Raw genomic sequence first — 14,698 nt, forward strand, 5'->3', positions numbered from 1 at the left:
ATAAACAGCAATTATTATATGATGCAGTCACACTTGTAGCAATATTTGTTAACCCTGTTTGTTGATACAAATTCAAAAATAAACACAAAACAGCGCACCAGCCCCTCACGGACGACTGGTGCGCACAAAATAAAAAGCAAACATAAAATAATGTCCCAGGCCTGTTCCTCTCTCGTCCTTCACTATAGTCGCTCCAGTTTTATATCCTTCCATCTCCTACATGGGACTCGATACCAGCGGTGGGGCGCAGTTGCAGCTCATCTCCAATCACTACACCTGGCCTCACTCCTCGTTCCCACGCCTCTCGGCCCCGCCCCACTCGCCACAGTCAGCATCATCTCTTCTCAGGTGTTCTGGATCCAGACTGGAGCTTGTGTAAAACTTAGTTACACAAAACAGAGAAACAAATAGAGACATCATTAGCATAGCTGCTGTTCCAACAAAGTAAAATTTATTAGTTTAACCCAAGCTAAAGAATAAGAATGCACATTTGATCAGATGCAACTGGAGTCAGATGCATTATTCGAATGCTTGGCGAAAGACATGCATTTTTTTAATCTAGATTTAAACATAGAGAGTGTGTCTGAACCCCGAACATTATCAGGAAGGCTATTCCAGAGTTTGGGAGCCAAATCTGAAAAAGCTCTACCTCCTTTAGTGGACTTGGCTATCCTAGGAACTACCAAAAGTCCAGCATTTTGTGACCTTAGGGAGCGTGATGGATTTCAATGTGATATAAGGCTAGTTAGATATGCAGGAGCTAAACCATTTAGGTAAGTAATGAGAATTTGTAACTGATACAGAACTTAATAGGTAGCCAGTGCAGAGACTGTAAAATTAGGGTAATATGATCATATTCTCTTGACCTGGTAAGGACTGCATTGTGGACTACCTAGCGCATTTATTGAAGAAGCAGGACAACCACCTAGAAGTGCGTCACAATAGTCCAGTCTAGAGGTCATGAATGCATGAACTAGCTTTTCTACATCAGAAACAGGTAACATGTTTAGTATCTTGGCAATATTTCTAAGATGGAAGAATGCAGTTTTTGTAACATGGGAAATATAATTTTCAAAAGACAAGTTGCTGTCTAATATAACACCTAGATTTTGGACTGTAGAAGAAATAACAGTATATCCGTCTAGTTGCAAATTGTTGTCTACAAGATTCTGTGTACTGTTTTTTGGTCCAATAATTAATATCTCTGTCTTATCCGAATTTGTTAGAAGAAAATTATTGGTCATCCATTCCTTTACATTTTTAACACACTTTGTTAGCTTAGATAATTTTGAAGTTTCATCTGGTTTTGTTGAGATATACAGCTGAGTATCATGCATAACAATGAAAACTAATCCCGTATTTTCTAATGATATTACCAAGGGGAAACATGTATATTGAAAATAGAAGGGGACCTAGGATGGATCCTTGTGGCACTCCATATTTAACTGGAGATAAACGAGATGACTCCCCATTTAAATAAACAAAATGGTAGCAATCAGACAGGTAGGATCTAAACCATTTTACACCCTGCCCTTGAATACCTGTATAGTTTTGTAATCTATCTATGAGTTTTTCATGAACATGTCATGATCTATGATCTATGGTGTCGAACCCAGCACTCAGATCAAGTAAAACTAGCAATGAGATGCAGCCTTGATCTGACACAAAAAGCAAGTCACTTGTAATTTTAACAAGTGCAGTTTCTGTGCTATGGTCGGGCCTGAAATCTGACTGAAATTCTTCATACACATTTTTTTTTCTTTTTTTTTTTTTGCAGGAAGGAGCTCAATTGAGCAGAAACAACTTTTTTCTTAAATTTTTGACATAAATGGAAGATTTGAAATAGGCCTATATTTTGCCAGTTCACTAGGATCTAGTTTTGGTTTCTTAATAATAGGCTTAATATCCACCAGCTTAAATGGTTTTGCGACGTGACTTAAAGATAACGACAAGTTAATAATATTGAGAATCGGTTCTTCGGCTACAGGTAACAACTATTTCTGTAATTTAGTGGATACAGGATCTAATAAACATGTTGTTGGTTTAGATACTGCTTTGACATGAGGACAGAAACTAAGGCCTGTCTCCAGAATCACCCCAGCATAGCTGTGATTGGTTCTTTCTCATTATTTCAGTTAGTGGGAGCATATACAGACTTAACAAGAGTGGTGCAATAATTGAGCCTTGTGGGACTCCACATGTCACGGACGTCCACTTAAACTTATGCTCTACTATACTCACATAATAACCTCTCCCTTCTAAGTATGACTTGAACCATTTGATTACCATCCCAGAAAGTCAGGCCCAGTTTTCCAGTCTCTCTAGTAATATGTAATGATTGACAGTGTCAAATGCAGCACTGAGATCTAGTAATACCATTACTGATATTTTGCCAGAATTAGAATTAAAGCAAATAGCATTTATAATCTTAATGAACACTGTCTCTATGCTGTGATGTGGTTAGAATCTAGACTGAAAATTGCCCTAGTATCAATTTGAGTTTAAGTAGTTGTTCAGCGGATTAACAACTTCCTTTTCAATAATCTTGCCAATAAAAGGAAGATTTGATATTGGTTTGATAGTTGCTCAATATGGTGTTACTAAGAGTGCTTTTTTTCAGAAGGGGTTTAACAACTGCAGTTTTCAGGGAGTTTTGAAAAGTCCCAGAAAGAATAGAGGTATTCAGCACTTCTAAGAGATCTGCTTCTAAACAGTTAAGCAAACTTTTAAAGGGGTAATATGATGCTTTTTTAAAGATCATTATTTTGGTTTCAAAAACCCAAAAAAGGAAAAAAGTACTTTACAAAGATGCATTTAGATGACTCTTTTTAGTCTAAATATTCCTGACCTACTACTGTATGCCATAGAGAGATAAATTGCTAGATATCTGTCTCTGCCCATGTCTGAAACAGAAGGGTTATGAAGGTTTGTGTGTGTGTGTGTGTCACTCTGTTCTCTTTCCATCTAAAATAGGCATAGCCTATATTTATACTTTGTCTATAATTGCTGTTCATGTGAAATTGTGAATGCAACCACAGTCTTATAGCTGAGTTTTATAGCGACGACTATAGCAATAGTGCCACTCTAATTTTGTTAAACTTAATTGTATTGACATTTTAATTTCAACATTTTGGCTTCCTAATGAGTCTGAACAATGCTGCCAAACCTAAAACATTAAAAACATACAACAATAATCTAAAATGTCACATTATCCCAGCATCTAATAACAATTTAAAACAAACCTAAATATGTCATCCATCCATTCTCCAAACCGCTTGCACTATAAGAGGTTTACAGGGATTTTGGATATATAAAACTTAATTTTGTGGAATACATCTCACTGTTACATCTCCAACACAAAGATGTTGTTCACTGTGGAAAACAGCCCATTCCCGAATCTCTGTGATATTGGTCTCTAGATGTGACTTGGGTCCCTCACTGCATCTCTATGGAGTTTCTCAGCTCTTTTTTAATGCCCTTTTTATTATTGTCTATTATTGTCTACTCCACAAGCTCCATGTGCACTATTTCATTAATGTCTGTGCACTCTTAACAATACAAATTATTTATAGGCATCTTTGGTTCCATAAGAACTTTTAACAACTGTGGAAACTTACGATTGTGCAAGTGGAAAAAGATTTTGAGGAAGAAAAAGATAAAGAAAGAGACATAAGCAAAAGTAATAATGATGCTTATTTGAGCAAACAATACTAAAAATGATGTAAATTATATTATATGCATGCTAATATTATTTTTGTAAATAGATTTAATGTACACAATGGGCTTTTTCTGCCACTTTAATTATTTACCATTTAGTTCAGCAGTTTTAATTATATATGAACAGTAGATTCTAAGCTGTTCTGGAACACACTGACTGTAATACTGTGGTACACTACAGCCTGGATGAATATCTCTTGAGTTTGACTCTGGGTTTCCCTGAGAAACTGTGAGCCGCAGCAGGGGCCTTTGAGCAAATATGGGACCTTACAACCATATAAAGGCAAAACATGCATCACTCACCCTGAAACATTACGCGCAGATGGACTTGGTAAGTCAGATATCTAAGAGAGAGAGCAGCAATCCCTGGAAAAACTGGGTTTTACAAAAAGAAAGTCAGAAAAAGAGGAAGAAGAAGCTTTTCCTCATGATATTGAGAGGAATGCTCTTTGAATCCCGGTGGTCTCTATGTTTTTTAGCAAGGAAAACAGTTTACAAGCAAAAGCATTTAACAATGAGAATCCTACTGCAAAGAGACACAGTATGAGTAGCATGCTTATATGCTGTTCTGTTCTTTCATAATTTGACGGATGCAATAACAAAGTTATCCTACCAGTGCCACCAGAGGGCACAATCACTGGAGATCAATTTAGACCGAACTGTGTGTTGGTTAAATGCCTGAAATAAGGTCTGTGGTTAACACGAACTCATGATTCTCTCCTTGTGTATTTTTGCTGTATTTATTTATATTTTTATGTTTTTTTTTTCTTTATTTCTTAAAAAAGTGTCTAAATGGGAATACAGAGGTTTTCTGGGACATGAAATATAATCACACTGAACAATAAAACCCATGCACTCACGAGTCCTCCTGTTGTGTTTATAGTCATGCTCATTTAAACTCTCAGAATTTTACTTCTGCTGATTGAACTTGTTGGTTATCTGCTGACTGGCTTTAAACTTGTGTTAATTAGATAGCAATAATAATGTTCCCTTTCAGTCGGTCACATTCTACGTGACGTCAGAAAGAAACTGACGAATGGGATCTTGCCTGAGAGTCCAATCACCTTCGAGTGGTTACAAAATGAGCCAATGGTATGTTGAGTACCTTGGTCTGTGGAATTTGCATCGAGAGCACGCTGACACTGCATTCGTGGATGACTCATGTTCTCATTGCGGTGACACGACCCTATCTGCGTTAAGATTGAGCCTGATTATCTTAAAGGTACAGAGTCCCCTCTGCCACACACCGTTCTAGCTCCTCTTCTCGTGAGAGTGCTACTTCAGCTGGTGGCCAAGGTGATCTGAGGGTTACCGTGTGGGCTTCCCCGACAAGCCAGCCTCCTCGGGCCACACCCCCCTCACAAACGACACAGCCGGTTGAGTTTGGATGAGTTCCTGGGCCCTCTGGATCTCATTCGGGGCTCAGGAGGAAGACCTTAAGATCACCGAATCACAAGGCGGGCTTGAGTATTGGGGAGATATGGATTCGGCTGCGTTGCCTCCCTCGGGAGTGCCAGTGTTGCCCGAGTCCAATCCCGAGCTTACAGCCGTGATTTCCTGGGCAGCTGAGTGCATTGGGCTTGACTGGAATCCTCCACCCTGCCCCGAGTGCTCGAGGCTAGATGACTGGTTCCTGGGGGCAGCTGGTGCTGATCCTCAGCAACCCCAGCTGGTTCCTTTCTTTCCGGAAGTGCACCAGAAAGTGATCAGTTCATGGGGGGCACCTTTAACTGCCCGAAACCATTCTGGTGCTTCCTCCGCCTTCACTGCCCTCGATGGCAGAGTGGCCAGGGGTATGCTGGGATTCCCCCAGTGGAGTGTTCAGTTGTGATGCAACTGTGTCCTCAGAGCACCTCCGCATGGCATGGTGGTCCCAAGCTTCCCTCCAAGGCCTGTAAGTTCTCATCCACAGTGTGGCCAAGGCTTACAGAACTGCGGGTCAGGCCGCTTCGGCCCTGCACGCCTTGGCCACCCTTCAATTTTACCAGGCCAAGCTGCTGAAAGAGCTGCACGAGTGCAGTGCTGACCCAGGGGTTTTGCAGGAGGCGCGCACAGCTAACGACCTCTCTCTTTCCGGGTCCACTGATGTCCACTTTGGTGCTCCAGAAGCGCCACCTATGGCTGACCCTGGCAGACATCAGGGAGTCTGATCGGACATTACTCCCCGATCTTCCAGGCTGACAGACCTGGAGGACGCGTACTTTCACGTCTCCATTCTTCCTCAACTCAGATCGTTTCTTCAGTTTGCTTTTGAGGGGAAGGAATTACAGTACAAGGTTCTCCCATTCGGGTTGGTCCTGTCTCCCCGTGTCTTTATGAAAGTCGCGGAGGGAGCCCTGGCTCCTCTCAGGGAATGAGGTGTAGGTATCATCAACTACCTCGACAACTGGCTGATTCTAGCTCACTCTCAAGCATGGTTGTGCGAGCACATGGATCTGGTGCTCAGACACCTCGTCCCGGCTGGGCCTTCAGGTCAACTGGGAAAAGAGCAATCTCTCCCCTGTGCAGAGGATCTATTTTCTCGGTATAGAAATAGACTCGGTCACCATGTGCAAGTTGCTTATGAACGAGCGCACGCAGTCACTGCTGAATTGCCTGAGACAATTTGAGGGCAAGAGAGCACTTCCACTGAAACTGTATCAGAGGGCATATAGCATACGCGGCGGCAGTCATACCACTTGGGTTACTCCATATGAGACCGTTTCAGCACTGGCTTACGACCTAGTCCCAAGATGGGCATGACAACTGGGCATGCTCTGAGTGACCGTCACTCTGGCCTGCCTCCGAACCTTCACCCCACGGATGGACCCCTCATTTCTACGGGCTGACTTGACCCTAGAACCTGTGTCCAGACATGTTTTTGTGTCAACAGATGCCTCTGCCACGGGCTGGGGTGCCATGTGCAAGGGGCATGCTGCGTCAGGCTCCTGGACGGGACCAGTGGCATGTCAATTGCCTTGAGTTGCTAACAGTACGGCTTGCTCTGCACCGCTTCAGGGCCCTGCTGAAGGACAAGCACGTTCTGGTCCATACGGACAACACTGCGACCGTAGCGTACATCAACTGTCAGGGTGGTCTACGCTCACGCCGCAAGTCGCAACTCGCTCGCCATCTCCTCTTGTGGAGTCAGAAGCATCTGAGGTTGCTTCATGCAATTCACATCCTAGGCAGGCTCAATCGTGCAGCCGACGAGCTCTCACGGCAGCAGTCTCACCCTGGGGAATGGAGACTCCACCCCCAGTCAGTTCAGCTGATTTGGGAAAGCTTCGGAGATGCTCAGGTAGACCTGTATGCCTTTCCCGAAAATTCCCACTGCCAGTTGTGCCACTCCCTGACCGAGGGCACCCTTGGCATGGACGCTCTGGCACACAGCTGGCCGCTGGGATTGCGCAAGTATTTGTTTCCCCCAGTGAGCCTTCTTGCACATACGTTGTGCAAGATCAGGGAGGACGAAGAGCAGGTCCTCATGGTTGCGCCTTTTTGGCCCAGCCTTTTTGGCCCAGCCGGACCTGGTTCCCCCCAACTTGTACTCCTTGCGACAGCCCCTCCCTGGCCAATTGACCTGCTTGGTGTCAATCTGCTTGGTTCGCCATTCCACTCCGCAGACTGGATGCGTGCGCTATTCCCCTCAGGTAAGTTCCTCAGTTCAGAACCCTGGGTTCCTCCAGCACTGTTGATGTCCAGCACTTGCCTACATGCCCCTTCGGTCAGCCTGTATGGGACTAGGTGTCTCCATGTGTTGTGAATCCCCTTTCCAGGCAATCCCACATGTGTTTGTCTACAGTAAGTCTCTTCACATCATGTGTCTTTCCCTTGGCAAGCCCCTTGCCAGCTCTGTAGTTGAAACTTCCACCCTGCAGGCTAGGTACCTGCCTGTTCATGCATATTACCACCTTGGTTGATACTTGCCTTTTGTAAGTCCTCCTACGAGCAGGCAACCTGCTAGCATACGTCCAGCTGGAATATGCTACCCAGTCTATTCTGTGTAAGCTATAGGCCCTCACTTGTGCTGGCCTCGTGACAGGGTGCTACCATTCACGAGGGTCACTGGAAGACAGCCATGTGGCATTTTGTAATGGACCCCATTCGTCAGTCTCTTTCTGACGTAACATAGAACGTGACCGACTGAAAGGGAACTTCTCGGTTATATATACTGTATATAAATATATATATATATATTAGGGGTGCTCCGATCACGATCGGCCGATCGTTAATGCGCATTGTGACGAGTCAGCTGCCTCCTCCCTGATTGTCACCGGCACCCCGTCCTAAATCGCCGCCCTTCACCAGGCTCCCGACTGGAGTGGGTGTGTGAGAGGAGGGGCGCTGGACGAGTCAGGGCTGGCGGCGTGTGATGGGGCACACCTGATGTGAATGGAGCCTCATCCCCGCCGCTGTTTAAAAGCCCAACGCGCCTCTCCTCAGGAGACCGGTCTCTTCCCCGTGCATGCACACTGGTGTCCTCGTGGGTCCAGGAAGGGTGCGTTGAGGGACTCCCGCGCCACCAAGACGTGAGCTGCCGGACCCGCGATCCGGATGGGAACCGCACCCGTATACACGGCCGACGGGCCAGGATGCCGGGCCGTCCATCCCCTACCAGCGCCGCGGCCAACGAGAGAGACGCGGCCGCTAGGAGAAGCCGCCGCCCCTCGCGCCCCGGACCAAGGAGGGGAGCGCGTGCGGCCGCCGGACTCCGCCCCTTGCCTGGACCCTTCCTTGATGAACACTGCCCGACCTACACAAATCCCGCAGCACGACGAGGACACCAGATTCCCTGTTATTTTGGACACTTTTCCCCTTTTGCCACTTTTATTCCCTGTTTGTTTTATGATTTCTGTTAATAAAAGCCTCTCCGAGGCCTGACGCCACGCCCACTGTGTCTGTCTTGTGCTCCTCCCGTGACACTGGTGGAGAATGCGGGCAGGCGGAGCCTAGACAGCGCAGTGGGGAAACGTCTGGTGACGTCACTCCCTCTCGCTTGCAAACGTTCGTGAGAACCCAGACTGGGACGGAGGAAAACTGGGGACAGCCTCCCAGCCACACAAGGGGTAAGTGACTTTTCCATTGTCATTTTACCCTGTGGTTGGTTGAGGCTGTCACTAAAACCCGGTTTCTCTGTCCCTGTTCCGGCGCGCTGCGAGAGGGAGGACCGCCCGGAGAGGAATCCCTGCCCACTCCGACCGTTTGGAGTCTGGTTGAGGATGGTAGCACTCCCGTGTGGGTGGCGCCCTGGGGACGGGGATGTCGCTTGGGAGGGGGAATGTGACGAGTCAGCTGCCTCCTCCCTGATTGTCACCGGCACCCCGTCCTAAATCGCCGCCCTTCACCAGGCTCCCGACTGGAGTGGGTGTGTGAGAGGAGGGGCGCTGGACGAGTCAGGGCTGGCGGCGTGTGATGGGGCACACCTGATGTGAATGGAGCCTCATCCCCGCCGCTGTTTAAAAGCCCAACGCGCCTCTCCTCAGGAGACCGGTCTCTTCCCCGTGCATGCACACTGGTGTCCTCGTGGGTCCAGGAAGGGTGCGTTGAGGGACTCCCGCGCCACCAAGACGTGAGCTGCCGGACCCGCGATCCGGATGGGAACCGCACCCGTATACACGGCCGACGGGCCAGGATGCCGGGCCGTCCATCCCCTACCAGCGCCGCGGCCAACGAGAGAGACGCGGCCGCTAGGAGAAGCCGCCGCCCCTCGCGCCCCGGACCAAGGAGGGGAGCGCGTGCGGCCGCCGGACTCCGCCCCTTGCCTGGACCCTTCCTTGATGAACACTGCCCGACCTACACAAATCCCGCAGCACGACGAGGACACCAGATTCCCTGTTATTTTGGACACTTTTCCCCTTTTGCCACTTTTATTCCCTGTTTGTTTTATGATTTCTGTTAATAAAAGCCTCTCCGAGGCCTGACGCCACGCCCACTGTGTCTGTCTTGTGCTCCTCCCGTGACAGCATCTTGTCAGTAAAGCCGGTTCTCTAATCAACGGTTAATTCCATCAGGTGCGTGATTTCACATAGAGCAGCTGTTACTACACAGAGCCGTTGTTAACTGAGAAGATGTGCCAAAAAACGCTGAAAATGAAGTGGATTTGCGCATCTTCTCTATTAACAATGGCTCTGTGTGGTAACAGCTGCTCTATGTGAAATCACGTACCTGATGGAAATAACCGCTGATTAGAGAACCGGCTTTACTGACGAGATGCGCATTAACGATCGGCTGATCATGATCGGAGCACCCCTAATATATATATATATATATATATATATATATATATATATATATATATATATATATATATATATATATATATATATATATATATATATCGTCACTCTATATTCTCTTTATGATAACCTTGTTAGCTGCAATTTTATACACATGATTTGCACTCTATCCATCTCAACTTTTGCATCATTTATTAAGTGTCATCCACATCTCTGTCTAAGTGGGATAAGTTATGTTACAAATTTCTCAGCACTTGATTTGTTGGTCAATTGCTGATGCAGTCTTTTATTGTTCTGTATTTTCAGATCAGCCTGTTCCATATCCCCACACTGTGTTTGAGAACAGTATGGCTCTGCTGACAGTCAAGGCAGCTGTTCTGGATGATGCAGGCATGTATTCTTGTGTCGCAGTGAATAATCAGGGCACAGCTGTGTGTACAGCTCATGTGCTGGTTAAAGGTAAGACACACGTCCCCTTTCTCTGTGTTAGTATTTGGCAGTACATTTAGCATAAAAAATTGTTGGATGCTGAAGGCATATGTGGCATGGATGTCTGAATTGCTTTGCATTAGACAGAAAAATTAAAACTAGGACGATTTACTTGAAGTAAAAATAGCTCAGACACACTTTAAACCTAAACATTTCCTAAAAACATTGTTTTAAATTAAATTAATGCAAATGGTATTGTGACAGTTTGTGGGTGAAAAATGTTAGTGAATCATGTTTTTGTTTATATAACATCTGAGCCCAGACTATGCAGAATGGTCCAAAAAATGCAATCCCACTTTTATCAAACGTTAAAAAGTTATGACAAAAATGAAAACAACTGATTATAACATAATAGCAATAACAAACTTATTATAAACAAAGTTTATATCAACGAAATAAACAATCCTGTTTTTGTTTCGTTTTTTCTGGAACCTTTCTAACACCAAGATAAAGCAGATGGTGTTGTTTGAATTTTAAAAGTTATTATATGATTCTGTCAGATGTTCCAAATACATTTCTTCCCCCAAAACTCTTTTAACTGCTCTCTTACACTGCAGGAGGAGTTTTCTATGTGTGCAGCTGATCAGTGAGTACCGTGGATGTGTTTTCTGCAAGTTATTTTAAGGTCCTCAGGATTAGAGAAACATCTGCTCTCTTGTAGTCTGTGAGGCTGTCTAATGGTGGAAGTTCCATGTTCAAGTGGGTTAAAAATGTCAAATACCAGTCTTTTCCCACACTCATACATTCTTCAGCGGCCGAGTCTCAGAGGACAGCTTGAAGAGAAATTACACTTTCTCCCTGAATATCAGTTTTATGACTTTGTCACTAATGTGTTTTCAGACAATATGCTTTAATGTAATTGCGTGATACTGCATTTAGAAGCAAGAAATAGATAGGAAGGAGTATTTCAAAACAGTGTATAAGGACATTATTTATTTATTACCTAAATACTGACAATGCAAACACTGCATTTTTCACTAAACTTTTTTCACTAAACCCTTTAGTGGTGTTTTCATTGTACTATAGCTGTGAGTAATAGCTTTCAAGTAACACATAAAATCATGAAGACTGTCCAGTGTGCTGTCTGTGCTAGATACATGCATCTGTGTAAACATTTAAAAATATTTTAAAGTAAAAATAGATTTTTTATCTTTATCTAGTCACTTTTGAATTTAAAAAAATCACAGCTTCACCGGAATGGTACAAAACTTGGTGACTTTTATGGCATTTGGAATGTGAACACACAAAAAATTTAGGGCATGAGTCAAGCAGACTAAAAATGACTGAACATAGAAAATGAATGAGAAATAGATAAAAACACAAAAAATTCAGAGAAGAATTCAGTGTACAATCTACGAATCTGACACAGTGGTCTGCACACCTCAGACCACTTCCTTTTAACTTCTAACCTCACACTTACTCCTGAAATGGCACACACACCACAGCAGGTCACCTTTCGATGCAACCTACGCTCACTCTCTCCCTCTTGCCCATTCTCTTTGGTTTCATCCTCACTTCCTTCACCCTCTCAGTTTTACAGAGTGCTACTGACACTCTTTGGTCCACTCTTAACTCTTGCTTGGACAACTTTTGCCCACTGTCATCCAGACACATCCAGCACATATTACCCCATCTGCCCCCCGTCTCTCTGATGTCACTCTAAACTCAGGGTTGCAGAGAGGAAATGGCATTAATCAAGTAACTCTACCGATCTCAGTGTGTATCTGTCTCTCCTCTTTTTCTTCTTTGCAAATGTCTAAAACATCATACTACCACAACAAAATTAACAACTGTTCTGACTCTCGCACACTTTTCAAAACTTTTTCTTTTCTTCTTTGTCCTCCTCCACTTCCTCCTTAATCGACTCTGACAGCCGATGACTTTTCAGTTTTCTTCAAAAATAAGACAAGAACCATCAATGACCAATTCTCAACACCGCAGAATGATGATAACTTCATAACGACTAACACACAATTTATCTCCTCCTTCTCTCCACTCTCAGACACAGACGTTTCCAAACTTATCCTTTCCAATTATCCTACTACTTGTCCACCTGATCCTATCCCCACTCACCTCCTTCCAGCCATTTCTTCTTCAGTCATACCTTCACTTACTCATATAATCAACACCTCACTTCACTCTGGTACATTTTCCTCAGCATATAAGCAGGCTTGGGTAAGCCCACTGCTTAAGAAACGTCTCAGGTTACAAATGTAACCATGGTTCCCTGAGTAGGGAATGAGACACTGCGTCCTCTAGGGGGCAGTATGGGAAACGCCTCATCGTGACCCATGTCTGAAGCACCGGGAGAATAAATAAGCACCTGGAGAACACGTCAACCACTTCTTCGTTTCTTCGTCTGAAGCTTGCATCAAAAGCATAGCAGGAAGATAGAGGATGCAGTTTCTCATTCCCTACTCAGTGAAGCATGGTTACATTTGTAATCTGAGACGTTCCCTTTCAAGGGAACTTCGAACTGCGTCCTCTAGGGGGCGCTATGGGGAACAGTATACCCATGCCGCCATTCTGAGGGGAGTGCAGGCAAGAATCATGGTGAGCACTAAGTACCAACTATACCATTTCCATGGGAGTTGCCCCTGGGACGTAAGAAGGCTGTCCATGACATTATCCCTTATAGCCAAAAGCCTAGGCCACATACCCAACTTAGCATTTTTTACTATACTTAAGTCTTGCCTGTCGCACAGGGGCTACTTCTTGCTTTTGCATAAGCTTGCGGAAGGAACTGTCTCAACAGATCCTAGTGGCAACACCCTGTTTAGATAGGTATCCGAGGATACATAGGTACATGGGTTTTAAATAATGTTCTAAGTTGGGGGGGGGGTCTGTCATGGCACTTTGACAGAGCAGCTCATAGATGGAATGGTGCATCCCAAAACTATGTTTGAGAGTCATAGACTTGATCTATGGTAATAATGCTGGAGCGGCTTGCAGTAAATATCTAGCTGAGGGGAGGAACAAACATCCAACTTTCACAACTTTGCCCAACCTGCAGCATATTCCATGCCGGAACGGTCAGCAGCAGGCTGCCTAGCTGAGGGAGCACAACCACAGCTCTCAACAAGAGAGTTGGCACGACCTACAGCCTGATCATGAGAATCAGAAGGGTAAGAGTACTGCAAGCTAGCCAAAAACCCAGCGCATCAGAGAGGCGAAGGAAGGGCCTACTTTACCTGATGCTGTTGGATGCCAGGTGCTCTGGGAAAAACAGAGAACTCAACTCTCATGTTAGACGCGAACTCAGAATTCAGAAAGAGAGTAGTGCGCTCATAGGAAACCTTTTTGGTAAAGGGGAGCGTTGCTAAACTACCATGAGAACAGTCACTGGAGTGAGGAATTCAACTCCTCACAAGGGGAGAGAACTCAGGCACTTAAGGGGAAGCGCCAAGCTCACAATAGCGATTCATGTTGAGGGAAGCGATGCTTGAAGTGTATTAATAAAAACACACTTGGTGTGTGGAGCCCAAGGAAATAAGGTCTAATCATCTTGAAGAAAGGGATTGAAGCTGAGTGCGTAACCCTTACCCTATTGGATTTCAGAAAGTGTGCAGAGTCTTGCGTACACACTTACCACTTATGTGGGTTTTAGAAAGTGTTTGGAGTGTTCAACGTGCACACTCACCATTATATGGTTTTCAGAAAGTACACAGAGTTTAGTGTGTGTACTTAAAGCTTCCTAAGCTTCGCAGAGGTGCCGAACCGCATGGGAGAGGCAAGCTCAAATTTACAAACCTCTGGTGAGGGGAGCATCACCTGAGACAGCATTTACAAGAAGACTTCCATAACTGCCACCTCCACTTCCCCCTTAATGCATCAGCAAGAAGGGGTATCCAAGCAACCAGGAGGCCCCTCAGGGTGAATTGGCCAGACATCCCAGAAATTCCTTGCAGTGCCATGACGGGCCTGAGGATCAAGAATAATGGATCATACTCACCCACCCTGGTTCCCGCACTGGAGCCCCGCTCAAGAGGAGACCGTAATGCAGTCCCACCTAACCTCGGTCAGGTGGAGAGCTGGTGGTTATAGGGGAATTAGGAAGGGGAAGATGTAAAAACCCCCAAAGGGAGCGAGCAGATACTCAAATATCACTCCGATCCAGACAACAGTGATGACACCTTGTCTGGATCACCTCCCTTTGCCTATCCTCCTTTGACCCACGATTCCTCCTACACCTACCCAAAGGTGGGGGAGGAGCACGAGCCATGATACTAGCTTTCTGTGCCTGTCTCTGATCCTCAGACTGAGACAGTCCAGGA

General features: G+C 45.2%; 1 protein-coding gene across 2 annotated transcripts in view; it reads left to right on the forward strand.

Moving 5' to 3' along the window:
• Positions 1–14,698, forward strand: part of LOC127964623 (myosin light chain kinase, smooth muscle-like) — a 94,126-nt gene that overhangs the window by 45,615 nt on the left and 33,813 nt on the right. For both annotated transcript variants that reach the window (XM_052564879.1, XM_052564880.1), the window contains exon 11: positions 10,242–10,394. In XM_052564879.1, coding sequence (XP_052420839.1) covers positions 10,242–10,394 — 153 coding nt within the window. The remainder of the gene's footprint in view (positions 1–10,241; positions 10,395–14,698) is intronic.

The sequence above is a fragment of the Carassius gibelio genome, chromosome B9 (assembly GCF_023724105.1).
Source record: "Carassius gibelio isolate Cgi1373 ecotype wild population from Czech Republic chromosome B9, carGib1.2-hapl.c, whole genome shotgun sequence".
NCBI classification, from domain to species: domain Eukaryota; kingdom Metazoa; phylum Chordata; class Actinopteri; order Cypriniformes; family Cyprinidae; genus Carassius; species Carassius gibelio.